At 46.7% G+C, this 16,026-nt stretch overlaps 1 protein-coding gene across 1 annotated transcript; it reads left to right on the plus strand.

Moving 5' to 3' along the window:
- The first annotated feature begins 2,241 nt into the window (after positions 1–2,241).
- On the plus strand, positions 2,242–5,014 carry LOC123061356 (formin-like protein 20). Its single transcript, XM_044484434.1, has one exon. The coding sequence runs from the start codon at positions 2,463–2,465 to the stop codon at positions 4,566–4,568; it is 2,106 nt and encodes a 701-aa protein (XP_044340369.1). The 5' UTR covers positions 2,242–2,462; the 3' UTR covers positions 4,569–5,014.
- Positions 5,015–16,026: the final 11,012 nt, after the last annotated feature.

Here is a 16,026-nt window from a genome sequence, read left to right on the forward strand (position 1 = left end):
TTTCTCGCCATGGGCCATCCATCCCTGCTGAGCGACAACTACCGGGATTAAGACCAGCGTCCCTACCTCCCCACCGTCCAAGTACCCCCATCCAATCACCCCGGTCCACTTAGCCCAAGAAAAAAGAAAATTAATTTAAGATGAGCAGACTGCGGATGGCCCATCGACAGCAACTTATATCCAAGAAAAAAATATAAGGCGGGGACAATGGGGATGACGGCCAGATGCATGAAAGCAGGACTCGGCTCCCCTGACGTACTGCAGGGCGCAGTTGGGTCACTGACAGGTGGGCCAACTTGCTTTCGGGCCCACCTGTCAGTGGCCCAACTGCGCCCTGCAGTACGTCAGAGGAGCCTCGTCCATAAAAGCAGAGCAGCATTCCATTCCATGACTGAAGAAGCAACACCTGCTGCAGGGCTCCCTGCCCTTTCCCCAGCTGTTTGAGATGATTGATAGGGTCTCGCGCGGATTAGGCATCATGTGAGCTGCCAAACACAATCACACTAGTTCGTACGCTCTCCTCTTTTAAGGAGTAGTCTAGAAAGTAGTATTCCTCTTCCTTCCTCGCTCTTGCTTTGCGATCCTTGTTCGATAACTCCTTTCTTAATCAATGAAATGGCAAATCTTTTGCCTTGTTTCAAAAAAAAAAACAGTACAATTTGTTCTGCGTGCCGTAGTACACCGTACACAAGTGCGTGGCCAGCTAGTGTCCAAATCACCGCTTTCTTTGTGCATGCTGTTGCTTTGTGTGGACTCTAGCTGCCTCCTGGGTTTGGAACCTTGTTTGTGTGATGAGGCCGGGTTTACTGTGTATCTGATCTGATGCCAGTATTACTAGTACGTAGTACTACTCCCAGTACTTTATTACCTGCTTGCAGTACTCGCACTAGTATCAATATGTATGACAAGAATAAATAAATGAATGGATGGATGTCGCAGGATGAAGATAAATTAGGCTTGGTGGCAACACTTTTGAGGAGAATGGATCACTCGACATGCACTATGAATGAAGCGTAAAGCCTCTTTTCAGGAGAAAATGGTGCAGGTACTCGGCCGGATATGAGGAAGGGAAGGAACAAATTTAAGTAACTGCTCTACTGCTACTTCCATGAGATGAGATGATCCAACCAACATGGATTTGTATGGTCCGGTCGTTGCGTGAATGATGAGCTTAAGAGGAAGAGGGGCCACCATTTCCTTCTATTTGCTCTCCTGTAAGCCACAGCTAGCTAGATCGTTGCTTGCCGATCGATCATGATCACTTTCCAAAGCAAGCCGCGGTTGCTGCGCTGAGCCAAGGAGAGCCACTTTCAGTCCAAGTAAAAGTAATCCACCGAAATAGGCGGAATTGTGAGACTAGTGTACGGGGGCGGATGTTTTTGTTTCCTCCGTGATACCGTACCCGAATTCCCGCCGGCTCGCTCGCTCGCTCGCCCGCCGCAAGGAGAACGTGTTGCTTTTAGTTGTGGATTGGAAGGCTAAATTTGCTTGGGTTTTTGTTTTCTGTTGGCCTCAACTTTGAGGGTGAGACGAGAACAAACCCTGGCTGGGCTGGCATCAGTTGCTGAATGGGAGCATTTCCGGAAGAAAACCCGACACGCGACGCGCCGGGACGTTACAACTTAAAAGCTTGGATTGTTGCAACAGCTAGCGCACACATACATTGCTTGCTTCAGGCTTCAGCTCACAACAACCAGCACGCCACATTTCTTTTCTCTTTTGTATAAAAAATATTAAACAAGTCCATGTCGTAAGCCGAAAGAGCTGACAATATGCTCCGGCGGTAGAGACCCTGCATTGTACTACTGGTGAGATCCATCGATTTTCTAGTTGTACATTCCACCAGTCAGTCAGTTTGGCACAGACTAATAATTAATCGAACACTGGGATGCAACTACTAGTACTACACTAGTCCTAGTGTACTTGGCACCGAAGGAAGGTTCCTGGGCGCACCGAATTTTAAGCGCCTACAAATTCCTACTGGTACTCCTCCTACTGGCTACCATACCAGTAGTGCTGTGCTGGATGGATTAAGAAAAGATTAACGTTCACTAGTCCAACGCATTACACTAGTATAGACTCGGAAGCCCAACAATCATTCATTCATTCCCCGTTTTCTTCAACCAAAATCATTTTGATTCCGTGCCGCATAATATAACCGGACAAACAACTTAAGCATGTACCACTCCCCTCACCTCAACTCACCTCACCTCACGTATATAACCAGCCAACAAGAAAGTAGACGCAGACAGAGCAGGCCAGCAGATTAGCGAAATAGAGAGAGAGAGAGAGAGAGAGAGAGAGAGAGAGAGAGAGAGAGAGAGAGAGAGAGAGAGATCCAAAAAGCTCCACACACGAACCATCTTGCTGCTGCTGCTGCTGCCGCCGCCGCTTTGGCCTTTCTGCGCTTTTGGCTTTCGCATCTCAACCGTGCGACGACGCGAGGAATCAACACGGGCGCCATGGAGAGGACCGGTTCCGGCGCTGACGGCACGGGTCCTAGCACCTCCTCCTACTCCACCGCCGACGCCGACGACAATGGCACCGCCGCCGGCGCCAAGGTCTGGCTCCTCGTGCTCCTCTTCTCCCTGCTCCTGCTGCTCTTCCTCCCCTCCGCGGTGCGCCGAGGCGGCGGCGGATTCCAGCGCGGAGGGATCACGCTCAAGAGCGGCTGGGACGTCGTCAACCTCTGCCTCGTGCTCTTCGCCATCCTCTGCGGCCTGCTCGGCCGCGGCGGGGGCGACGCCGATGGGGAGGCCCCCGGCCCCGCGGCGCCGGCGCCCAAGAGCCATCTGCGGGTGTCCCCTGCGGCGGCGGCGGCGACGCCGGAGCCGAGCACCGAGGACGTCTGGGCGAGCTTCAACAACTCCTACACCAACCACAACGCCCAGACGGGGATCCGGCGGATGAAGAGCAGCAGCTCCTACCCAGAGCTGCGCCTGGACAGCGACGGCGTCTGGGGCCTCGCGTCACCGGAGTTGGCCTGGCGCTCCTACGACGATGCCGAGCTGTACCGGACCCGGCGAGACGAGCGGCCCGAAAGGGCCCGGGACGCCGATCGGACGCTCAGGAGGACGTCGTCGGATGTGAAGACGATCCCGGTGGACACCTACGAGGTGCGCGCCAGACCGCTGTCTCAGGATGCGAGGAGGCGGAGGCGGAGCGTCGAGAGGCTCCCCAAGATGGATGAGGTGGAGGAGGAGAGGACGCATCCTGTGGAGATGGAGACTCTCGCTACGCCGGCGAGGAGCAGGACCTGGAGCCCCGAGGAGCTGGACGCTACGCTGTTGGGGATGGCGTCCGCACCACCACTACCTGCCCCACCGCCGCAGCCTCGCCGTCGCCGACGCAGCCTCGAGAGGCTTCCCGAGATGGTGGAGGTGGAGGAGGAGAGGACGCGTCCCACGGAGACTCGCGCTACGCCGGCGAGGAGCAGGACGTGGAGCCCGGAGGAGCTGGGCGCTACGCTATTGGAGATGGCGTCCGCAGAACCACCACCTGCCCCGCCGCAGCAGCCTCGCCGTCGCCGCCGCAGCCTCGAGAACCTGCCGACAATGGAAGAAGTGGAGAAGGAGATTATAGTGGAAGAGGTCAATCACCCGCAGTCGCCATCGCCAGCCATGTTTCCCCCAGGGACTCCGCCGCCACCACCTCCTCCGCCACCGGCGGCAATGTCGAGGAGCAAGAAGAAGAGGAGCGGCAGCGTGGGCGGCGCCAAGGAACTGGCCTCCGCCATTGCTCTCTTCTACCAGAAGAAGCGCAAGAGCATTATCATGAAGAGGGAGAGGCACCACCACCACCACCACCATCTCTCCGATGACCACTACTCGTCGCCTTCGTCCGAAGCATCGGCGAGCCCCGAAGCTACGGGCCGTACCAATCCTCCACGCCCACCACCGCCGCCTCCCCCTCCCCCGCCGCCGCCGTCATCCATCTTTTCCAACCTCTTCAAGAAAGGAGGCAGCAAGAGCCGGCGCATGAACTCCCTCGCGCCACCGCAACCGCCACCTCCGCCCCTACCAACGCGCCGATCAAGGAAACCACCACAGCCTCCGTCTCGCCCCGCTCCTCCGCAGCCAGCGCCAGCTCCAGTGAGGACACGGCCGCCGCGCGCGAGCGCGCACCCGCAACAGCAGATACGCGCGCAGGGGTATCCGCAGCAGCCGCCACTGTATCCCAGGCGCGGTGTCGTGTACTACGCCTACCCGCTTCCTCCGCCGTCGCCCCCAATGCCGCCACCGCCTCCTCCACCGCCGATGCTGGAGGGGGAGGAGGAGGTTCCGTCGGTCACTGCGTCGCCGGCACCGTCGTACTGCGCGAGCCCCGACGTAAACACCAAGGCGGACAACTTCATCGAACGCTTCCGCGCCGGGCTGAAGCTGGAGAAGATCAACTCGTACCGGGAGAAGCTGCAGATCCAAGAAGGCGCGACCGTGACCGTGGCGGAGGAGGACGGGGAGTTCATGGTCATTGGGTCCCTCTTCGAAGATGATGATGACGATATGTCGTTGCCGGAGACGCCGGCAACCGCCACCGCGGGCGCGGCCGCTGTTGCCGTCGGCTTCTAAATTCGAATTCTGCTTCCGACTTCCGAGGTGTTGCATTGACACTTGGAGAAAAGAGAGAGAAAAACGAATAAAAAAATTGAAAACAAACAAAAAGAAAAAGAAACTTATTTCGGGTATTGGGTTATTTGCGGTATTTTCCATGAGATTTGGTTCACTTTTCTTGTCCATTTTTTGGGTAGTTTAGGAGAATTGACAGTGAGATTGGGTTATTGATTGCTTGTGGAGAGGATGAATTCAGTGTTGAGGTTATTACTCTAATTGAAGAGAGTGATATAGGGAGCTTTATGCGCATGTTTTAAAATGGCCAGAAAGCTCGGCGAGGTGATGCAAATTTCATGTGTCTACAGTCTATATACTACTGTATAGTCGTAGAAAGTGAAAGAGCTTTACAATTTATTTATTTTGAATCATCATGTTGTACGTGCAATAATACTACACCTTGTGGACGGTGATCGTGGATGATTTGCCTACGCTGATATACCACGTACGTACTCGTACGTTTCGTTTTTGTAGTGTTGCATGAGCTGTCAAGTTCAATGCTTTTGGTGTTTGGATATTGGTGCGGTTTGGGGGTATGATTTGCTTTGATTGTGCCCAGTTGTGCTAATCATATTTTGGGCCTCGTGTGGTTGGGCACCATCCATCCACACAACCAAATGCTGCATGCATCACCAACCTCAAATCAAAATAGAAAACACATGCAAATGTTTGGGAGAGGATTCCTCCCTTTTACAGCCAGGAAAACAGTTTTATATTCCAAGTTTTGTTTCGACGATCCGGTGAAGCAGAGTCTCACGCCTCCCACGCCTAGCGCCTCCCACGCCTAGCCCCCGCCGTCGGCCACTCCGGCCACGGCGGCCACCCCCAGCGCCGTGGTCCACTCCGGACGCGGCGGCCACTCTCCCATAGTCATGCACTCTCCATCTACGATCCCTCCTTCTCATCATGGCTCTAGCAGATCTGTATTTTGACATCGGCCAAGACTTCGCCGCGGAGGTATGGAGAAAGTGGGGTGTTCCCATCAACTTCGAAGATGCTAAGGATATGGAGGAATTTCTCCTAGTCGTCGAATTCACCAGATCCAAGATTCGCCTCATTGAGGAATCCGTAAGCACCATTCTTCTCTCCTGCTTTGGTGGCCGAGCTTCTCTGTTCAGAGTTCATCTGCTTCAAAACTGGTCTTTCAAATTTTCGGTCTCATCTAAGGAAGTTGGATTCTCGATCATCAAGGGCGGTAACATCTCTATTCCTCTTCTTAACGTTAATTTTCTTCTCTGGGGCAACAGTGGACCGAACTCATGCTGGGAGCTTGATCAATATTTGCAAGAGAAGGAAGATGAATGGACCCATATCTTTCGTAACCATCCTAGGAAATCATACATTCAAGCTCTTAGATCACCTGCTTCCTACGATCAATCTCGTTCAGCTGCTCCTAGATCTTCTCGGGATCAACATCAACGTGATCCGCGGGATCCGCATTCAACTGTGATCAATGCTATAGTTATTGCTCATAGGGCGGGATCATCGCCTATTCAAACTGGCCCATCTGCATTTTGCGTTCGCTGCCTCTTAACGGGCCATAGCAGGCCGGCATGCACAAACCGTATCAAGTGTCGCCATTGCAAAAAATGGGGCCACATCAAGAAGGATTGTTTTTCTATCTCTGGACGCGGCCCAGTCAACCCTGTCACCGAGCCCAATCCACCAAATCGCCCGGCGATCGCAATTCCGAGGCAACCTTCCACTGTTCCCGCGATTGTGACTAATCATGTCGTCGCCACGCCGACCAATCAGTCCAATCAACTTAATTCTCCTCTACTTTCACTCCGGGTTGGTAGCATTCACCGCAGCTCTCCCCTGGTTTCCCATCGTCTCCAAGCTGCTACCATCCGTCGCTCCGCATCCCTCCCCCTCTCATCCTCTCCACCGGAGCTCTGCAGTTCAGTGATGGCTTCTTTCCCTTTCGATCCAGCGCCCTTCATCCCACCCAATCACCACAACATTGAGGTTGCGGGCCGCCCTGCGAGGATTAAGGTCATCAATGGGGCAGCGCCGGCGACCCACGAAGAATGGGCAATTGCATCCATTGTCCCTATGCCGAATCTTCCTGTGGTGTTCGATACCATCAGAGAGGTATTATCTGACTTTCTCAATGACAAGCAGTTGGGGTTTTCAGATATTGAGCCATGCCCTTTTGGTTAAGCGTATGTTAAGTTCAATAGTGTCTTTGATCGAGATGCTTTGGTTGCTAATGGACCCCATCAGTTTATCGATGTGCATGTCATTTTCCAACCCCACAATAAGGGTCTGAACTGGAGGAGGTTGGTGATGAACAGAGATGTGTGGCTTCTTTTATGCGGGTACCCATTTGACCGGCGCAATATTCAGGAGGTGAACAATGTTGTGAGTAAGTTTGGCAAATTTCTGAGTTGGGACAGAGTGAGGAGTACTAGAGCAAACTTGATGATCAAAGTGAGAGTGGAAGAACTGAGAGATATCCCAGCTAGCATTATTTTTGGAGAAGGGTATGACTTTCAGACAGATTTTTTGACAGTGCCTGTGGTCATTCTGCAGCAGCAGATTCTAGGTGAGGAAGCTCCAGATGAAGACCCCATTGATCCAAATGGAAACCCACACCCTGCCCCTCCTATGGCCAATTTCCACCTAAACCAGCACAATCATTTCTTTGGTCCTCTGCAACAACATGAGAATGATGATGTTCATGGGTTTATCCAACCACAGAATCACCTGAACCTGCAACTTGGGCTTGACATTCTTCCTGATGCTGTTTTGGCTAAAGCCCAACCTGAGGATGAGAACAATCCCATGGAGGAGGATGATGAGCAGGAAGATTTGCCAGGTTGGGGACACTGGGCTATGCCACAAGAAGCAGACATTGAACTACATGCTGGTGAATTCATGGAACTCCAGGATCTGATGGAACCTCTGGCAGAAGAACATATGGCTCTGGTGGCTCACAGTAGCATTACTGTCTCTTTGGCACCGACTGACAACAACATGAGCTCTGGTAACTCTGCCATCGGTCCCTTGGTGCAAATAGAGCCTAGTATCCCAGATTTGAACTTGGATGCTCCTCCACATGGGCCAGCCCCAGTCCTAGCTCCTTTGGCCCAACATCAAGTAGCAGCCCAAGAACGTGTGGCCCATTTACCTGACCTGGAGACCCATGTGCCTGTGGTGGTTGCTGCTCCTCTGTTGAAACTTGCACCAGATCCTCTGCTGGAGTCCTTCCATCCACAACCTGCCTGTATCCACAGAGATACTGTGGAGGACCCTATGATCAATGAATTCCTTTCTGCTAGCCACACAGTTGCCATCAGTTCTCATGAGAAGGAAATCAATAGCTTGCAAACTGAATCTGATCCTCACCTTGCACCTGAAATTTCTGAGAAAGTTCTGCTGCATCACCCAGAGTTGCATGGACTGATTGATAATTCTGACAAGGAGCATGTTGCTTACCAAGCTGTTTCAGGTGACTTGGCACACTTTGACATGTCTGCTCCCCCAGGTTTTCCAGACCCCATTTATGCTAATCAGGATCTTTCTATATGCTCAGATACTCAACACATAGTTCTGGACCAGAACAAAGAGGATGCTAGTAAACACTCAGATCTTCCTCCCAATGGGGAGGCTTTGCTAGGCAGAGAAGGCTCTCTTATCTGGCAGAAACATTTTGCCCCTACTCCTGATAGTACCAAAGTCATTCAGGTACCTACAGACTGGATCAACTTTCTGGCAGTTATTCTTTTATCTCCTGATAAATTTGATTGGGCTACTAAGTTTATATCATCCACTGTTTGGGACATCATTCTACAATCATCTACCTGCCCAACCACTTTGCCTTTTGCTATCCCTGATAAGTGCCCCATGGATAACTCACTTGCATGCATTCTATCCTTCCCTTCTCAGGAAACTCAAGGGAATGATAACTCACATTCTGCTGAGCAGGGAAGCCCTGAACCTATCTCAGCCTCCTCGGTATCTGCTCTCCACAACAACAGAAAGCGAAAGGACAATGTACATCTGGTGGAAACAGAGGTAAGAAGGAGCTGTAGATTGAAAAAACCTTCTAAAGGTTTCAAAAAATCTATGTGTAGAGACAAAGAATGTCTTGCATGTAATGCAGCTCCACCAGTACTTTCAGCAAAGATCATTAAGAGTTTGAATACCTCCTTTTGCAAGGTTTCTGAGAAGGACACCACTGTGGAGTTGCTGAATAAGAAAGTCAAGAAGGGACAGTCTGGTGGTCCATCTCTGGAGGGAGACAAGAAGGCCAAGGACAAGAAGAAGATGTGGGTCTGAAGCTTAGAGCTCCTCTCACAGCTTGGGAGTTAGAATACTTTTGTGTTATGAGAAAGCTGCATTTTGTGATATCTATGTACTTAAGCTATTCTGATCCTCTCTTTTATTCCCAGAACCTCTCTTTTGTAACCATGAATGGTTTAGCTGCTCTGTTAAAACCTGGCAAGCCTAGTTTGGCTTTGTTTTATGAGTTCTGTCAAGTGGTTTTCCCATGCCTCCGCAAGCCAGAGATTGGCCCATCCTAAACTGGAATATTAGAGGTCTAGGAGACCCAAAAAATGGACTGCCACCTCTAACAAGATTGATGAGTCCAAATGCTTCATCCTTTGTCTTCAAGAGACTAAAAAAGAGCTCATTGATCCTTTCTTTCTCAAAATTTATGTCCTAGAAGCTTCTCTAAGTTTGAATTCTTGCCTTCAGTTGGGGCCTCTAGAGGCCTTCTTGTTGCTTGGAATGATCAGGTTTTCTCTGGGGTACTTTTCCACATCAATGACTTCTCCATCTCCATTCATTTCACTTCCACGCATAATGGAGACTCCTGGATCCTATCTAATATTTATGGACCATGCCAGCAAAATGAGAGAATAGTTTTCCTTGACTGGTTTCAAAACTTTCAAGTGCCAGATGATACTGAGTGGATTGTATTGGGAGATTTTAACTACATTAGATATCCTCATAACAGGAACAGAGATGGAGGGAACATTAATGATATGCTTTCCTTCGATGAGGCCATCAGTAGACAAGCCCTAATTGAAATTCCTCTCAAAGGAATTTCACTTGGAGCAACATGCAGGATGCTCCTCTTCTTGAAAAGTTGGACTAGTGCTTCACTTCTGAAGCTTGGACTCTCAAATACCCTGCCACTTTTGCCTTCCCTCTGGCCAAAACCACTTCAGATCATGTCCCTATCAAACTCTGCATTGGTTCCCATATCCCTAAATCCAATATCTTCAGATTTGAGAACTTCTGGCTTGAACATCACCAATTTAGAGATATTGTCCAAAACATTTGGAATCAGCCAATTAATGAACTAGACAGTGCCAAGATCATTGCTACTAAATTTAAGAGGCTTAGAAAAGGACTTAAGAATTGGTCAAGAGGGCTGTCTGACTTAAAAAAGATTATTGACAACTCTAACTTCCTGATCCTATGCTATGACCATCTTGAGGAATTTAGATCTCTTTCTGAAGAAGAAACTAATGGCAGAAACATTCTAAAGGCTCACCTGGCATACACTCTGGAGAATCCAAGAAAATACTGGAAGCAAAGAGCCACTATTAGAAAGATTAAGATGGGAGAGGCAAACACCAAATATTTCCAAGCCAAAGCCACCATTAAGTTCAGAAATAACTGCATTGCCATGTTAAAGGATGAATCAGGTTTTGAACATCATGATCACCAGGCCAAGGCTGCTATACTCTTCAGAGCTTTCAAAGATAGGTTGGGTACACAGGCAGACACCCATAATCCATTGGTACTTCATCAACTTCTGAATCCACTGGATGACCCTACTGAGCTGGAAGTTCCTTTCACCAAGGAAGAAATTGACAAGGTGGTCAAACATATGCCAGCTGATAAATCTTCAGGGCCTGATGGTTTTAATGTTGCTTTCCTTAAACATTGCTGGGACATTGTGGCACAAGATTTTTACAATCTCATCAATGACTTTCATGTTGGGAATGTCAATTTACAAAGCATCAACTACTCTTTTATTACTCTTATTCCCAAGAATGACAATGCTTCCACTCCATCAGATTTCAGGCCTATTTCTCTGCTAAATTGTACTCTCAAGATCATCACTAAGCTCTTGGCCAACAGATTATAGAAGGTTATCTTAAAACTAGTGCATAAGAATCAATATGGTTTTCTGAACAACAGATGCATTCAAGATTGCTTGGCCTGGGCTTATGAGTATGTGCATCAGTGTTTCCAAAGCAGAGAAGAGCTTTTCCTTTTAAAATTGGATTTTGAGAAGGCTTTTGATATTCTAAGCCATGATACTATTATTCAAGTCCTTCAGGCTAAAGGTTTTGTACACAAATGGATACAATGGATTAAGATGATTTATGGTTCTGGTTTTTCTTCAGTCCTGCTCAATGGGATCCCTGGCAAACAATTTCTCTGTAAAAAAGGTGTGAGACAAGGAGATCCTCTCTCTCCATTGATATTTTTCATTGTTGCTGATATTCTACAGTCAATGCTTAATGAAGCCATGCACAATTCTATTATCAGCTCACCATTAAGGCACACCTCAAGCCCAGACTTCCCTGTTATTCAGTATGCAGATGACACCATTCTGCTGGCTCAGGCAGACATCAGACAAGCTCAACAAATCAAACATTTACTCAACTTTTATGCTGAATACACTGGGCTCAAGATTAACTACTCTAAATCCACTTTGATATCCATCAACACTCCTCCTGAGAAGATGCAACAGTTATCCACTCTGCTGGGTTGTAATGTTGGTAATCTCCCTCACAAATACCTTGATCTGCCCCTCTGCACTGCCAAACCAAGAATTGAAGATTTTGTGCCTTTGCTAAAGAGAATTGAAACCAGACTGTTAGGATGCTCCACCTTGCTTTCCTCTGGTGACAAACTTACTCTCATTAAGTCAGTATTCACCAGTATGCCTACTTTCTTCATGTGCACACTCATGATTCCTAAGACTGTGATCAAGCAAATCAATTCCTACCTCATGAACTGTTTCTGGAGGAAGTATGCTACTCAGGACAGAGGTGCTGCACTTATATCATGGGAACAAGTCTGCAAGCCTAAATCACATGGAGGGCTAGGTGTTCTTGACTTGCACACCCATAATAAAATGCTACTGATGAAGTCCTTATACAAGTTCTTCAATAGAGCTGACATTCCATGGGTGAATATTATCTGGGAGTCTTATTATCAACACTCTTTGCCCAATGAGAGAATGATTGGATCTTTCTGGTGGAAAATAATACTCAAACTTCTTCCCACTTTCAGGCTCCTTCATAATTGTAAAGCTGGGACTGGGGGTACAATTAGGTTTTGGGCAGACAATTGGCAAAACACCCCTTTGCAAACACAATATCCAGAACTGTTCTCTTTTGCAATCAACAAAGAAATCACACTTGGAAATGTTCTACAGCTTGAGGACCTCAGCCAATTGTTCCACCGTCCTTTATCCCTGGAAGCTTTTAATCAGTTCAATGTCATTGAAGAGATCATCATGAACAGATCAGACACAACTGAAAGAGACTACTGGTTTTCTGGTACTACCTCTACCAAGTTTTCCTCTATGAAATTATACAAAGTGATCATGGGACCAAGCACAGCTCACATCATTTTTAAGAAGCTCTGGAGTTCGGCGTGTAGACTCGGACATAAAATCTTCTTCTGGCTCCTTCTTCATGATAGGATCAGTACCAGAAACATGCTACAACACAGAAGCATGTATCTCGAGAGTTACAATTGTGCCCTATGTGGGGATGGCACTGAGGAGACTTCTCTGCACCTTTTTTGGGATTGCCCATTTGCATGGACATGTTGGAATATTCTTACTCCCTCCAAAGTCAAAGGCATTTCTACATATGATGAAATACTTCTCACGCTGGATCAGCTGCCGACAAATATTGCTATGGAAATTGTGATTTTGGGTTGTTGGAGCATCTGACTTACCAGGAATGATAAGATCTTTAGGCAGGCACCAATCCATCTAGGTACTTGGAAATTCTACCTCAAGGAAAGTCTATGGATCACTACTTTTCAAGCTAAGCATGAAAAGGCCACGATGATCAGTAATTGGATAGCTCTCTATTTGTAATATCTGCGATGTTTCATAAAACCGGCATTGGTTGAGGGTCTAGGCTGGACTTGTATTTTTTGTACATTTATGCTATTATAATGAAAATTACCGTAGAACGATTGTTCTATGGTTTCGGCTCAAAAAAAAGTTTTGTTTCGACATATGCTTGTATGAGCACTCCGGCTAAAAGGAAAGCCACCCAAGGTAAAGTGGGTCGTCCGTTTGTTTACAGGGGAATGTTCTGCCCTAGATTTCACTTTGAAAACATTCTCATCCATACTTCAATCAAAGAGTGAGTGCCTTATCTAAGTGGTAACTAAAATACTAGTAATGGCTTCCTAGATGACACCCTCATTCTATCCACCTTCGGCTTTCTGTTTCCTTTTCCAATCCAAATGTACAAACACAGAGTGTATTTGAGTGCATCACTCTTTCATGTCCTAATCTTGTAGACAAGATGAGGCGCCACATCTTTCGTCTTGATGCTATAATTGAAAGTCTTTCAACCCGCTTTATAGATGAATCCTCAATTCCGTTCATAAAACATCAAATACAAGTTTAAAAGAAAGAAGCAAATAGTTTGTTTGGGCCACATCACAAACATGCTGATACGTCTGCGATGTATCTTTAATTTTATGTATTTCATGCTATTATTTTATTATTTATACATACTTTAGGCATGCCTTTTTATTCATTATTGGACTAACCTATTAATTAAGTGCTCGATTTTAATTTGTATTTTCAGTGGTTTTGGATTTCAGGGGAAATAGGTATTTTAACATCTGATTTTTTTCCAGAAAAATTGGATGAGAAGATTATCACCCAAGAGCACTCAGGGGGCCTAGCCCACACCAAGAGAGGCCTAGGGCCCCTATGCGCCCCATCTAGGAAGATTGGGATTAAGGTCAAGTTGGCATGTGATTGGCATAGGCGTCTTTGCCCATTTAACATCATACATCTTGAACCTCTTGAGCATGTCTTGAGTATATTTGACTTGGTTGACAAAGGTTCGTCTCCTTAATTGCTTCACTTCAAACCCGAGGAAGTACTTCATCTCTCCCATCATGGACATTTCAAACACGCTACTTTCTCGGAAGCGATGGTTGGTTTAGACAAGCCTTTTAGGAATTTATCCAACATGACTTTACTTCGTCCACCATAGATGTTTTGAGTGTTTCCATGGCTACATTCAAATCATCTCTAGTAACCAAAGTAGATCAACGGTGACAAGGATATCACTCTCATTCTTATCATCGCCGACCATACTCTTTAGGTGGTAAAACTCTCAATAAAGAGATAAAGGCTCTGATACCAATTGAAAAGATCAGTATGGTCGACTAGAGGGGGGTAGGCTACTAATATTTTAAAATTATTTTTAAATTTTAAGGGATACAACACGAGTATGGGTTATCTACGTATGTAACAAGATGGACAATCCATATGCCAAGCACAACAAGAAGCTAAAAAGATTAACACTTAAAGTAAGCTTGCAACAAATGAAGGAAAGAATAAACCGCAAGTGGATACAATGATGTAGTTCCCGAAGTTACCTGCTTTGGGGGAGGTACATTTCCGTTGAAGAGGTATGGCGGCAGGATGCTCACCAAGCGCTACAATGGCTCACCTTATTCTCCTCTCTCCATCGCACAATGCATGGTGCCACTACTCCACTATACGGTGCCCTCGGAGGCAACAATCAAAACCTTCACAAACAAGGTTGGGGCAATCTCCACAACTCATTTGGAAGGCTTGATCATATCGTATCCACTACACAAATCAATTTTGGAGAACATGGTAGAACCACTTCATTCATCAGACATAGCATCTAGCCTAGGAATTGGATGACGATATCAAATAGTAATATTATTACTGGCTCTACAATCAACACACACACATGCCATCATCCTTTTTTGGCACTAGTATAACCGGGACAACACAAGGACGAAGGGATTCACATATGTAACCTTTGTCAAGTAGCTCATTTACTTGATGTTGGATATCCTTTATCTACTCTCGATTGGTAAGGTATGGCGCACGACTGGGTAGCGAGGCACCAGCAATTAAGTCAATCTGATGCTCAATCCCTTGAACGTGTGGTAATCCCGGTGGCACGTCTTGTTTAAAGATGTTAGTGAACTCAGTAGGAGGCAAAGAGGCAGGCAAGTCGGTGAATGGAAATAATGCCTATTTGCACATAAAAGCATAGCAAATAGATTTACCAACATCCACATCATTAATATGACACTTGATGGCAAATAAACATGGACTTTTCAATATAATTTCATTGGAAACAACGATAGATGGTTTGTTATTAGTATTATGTTGTTGCTCAAATTCTTTTGCCATATGATTTTTATTCTTGTTTTTCTTTACTATCTCTAGTAAAATCATCTTTCAATATTTGTTTACTTCCTACATCTCCTGATTTTTTTTATCAAATTGACATGGCCTCGTGAGACTCATCTGAAGGAAATATGCCCTAGAGGCAATAATAAAGTTATTATTTATTTCCTTATATCATGGTAAAAGTTTATTATTCATGCTAGAATTGTATTAACCGGAAACATGATACATGTGTGAATACATAGACAAACAGAGTGTCACTAGTATGCCTCTACTTGACTAGCTCGTTGATCAAAGATGGTTATGTTTCCTAGCCATAGACATGAGTTGTCATTTGATCAACGGGATCACATCATTAGGAGAATGATGTGATTGACTTGACCCATTCCGTTAGCTTAGCACTTGATCGTTTAGTATGTTGCTATTGCTTTCTTCATGACTTATACATGTTCCTATGACTATGAGATTATGCAACTCCCGTTTACCGGAGGAACACTTTGTGTGCTACCAAACGTCACAACATAACTGGGTGATTATAAAGGTGCTCTACAGGTGTCTCCAAAGGTGCTTGTTGGGTTGGCGTATTTCGAGATTAGGATTTGTCACTCCAATTGTCGGAGAGGTATCTCTGGGCCCACTCGGTAATGCACATCACTATAAGCCTTGCAAGCATTGTAACTAATGAGTTAGTTGCAGAATGATGTATTGCGGAACGAGTAAAGAGACTTTCCGGTAATGAGATTGAACTAGGTATTGAGATACCGATGATGGAATCTTGGGCAAGTACATACCGATGACAAAGGGAACAACGTATGTTGTTATGCGGTTTGACCGATAAAGATCTTCGTAGAATATGTGGGAGCCAATATGAGCATCCAGGTTCCGCTATTGGTTATTGACCAGAGACGTGTCTCGGTCATGTCTACATAGTTCTCAAACCCGTAGGGTCCGCACGCTTAAAGTTTGATGCCGATCGTATTATGAGTTTTGTGTTTTGATGTACCGAAG

The sequence above is a fragment of the Triticum aestivum genome, chromosome 3A (assembly GCF_018294505.1).
Source record: "Triticum aestivum cultivar Chinese Spring chromosome 3A, IWGSC CS RefSeq v2.1, whole genome shotgun sequence".
Classification (NCBI taxonomy): Eukaryota; Viridiplantae; Streptophyta; class Magnoliopsida; order Poales; family Poaceae; genus Triticum; species Triticum aestivum.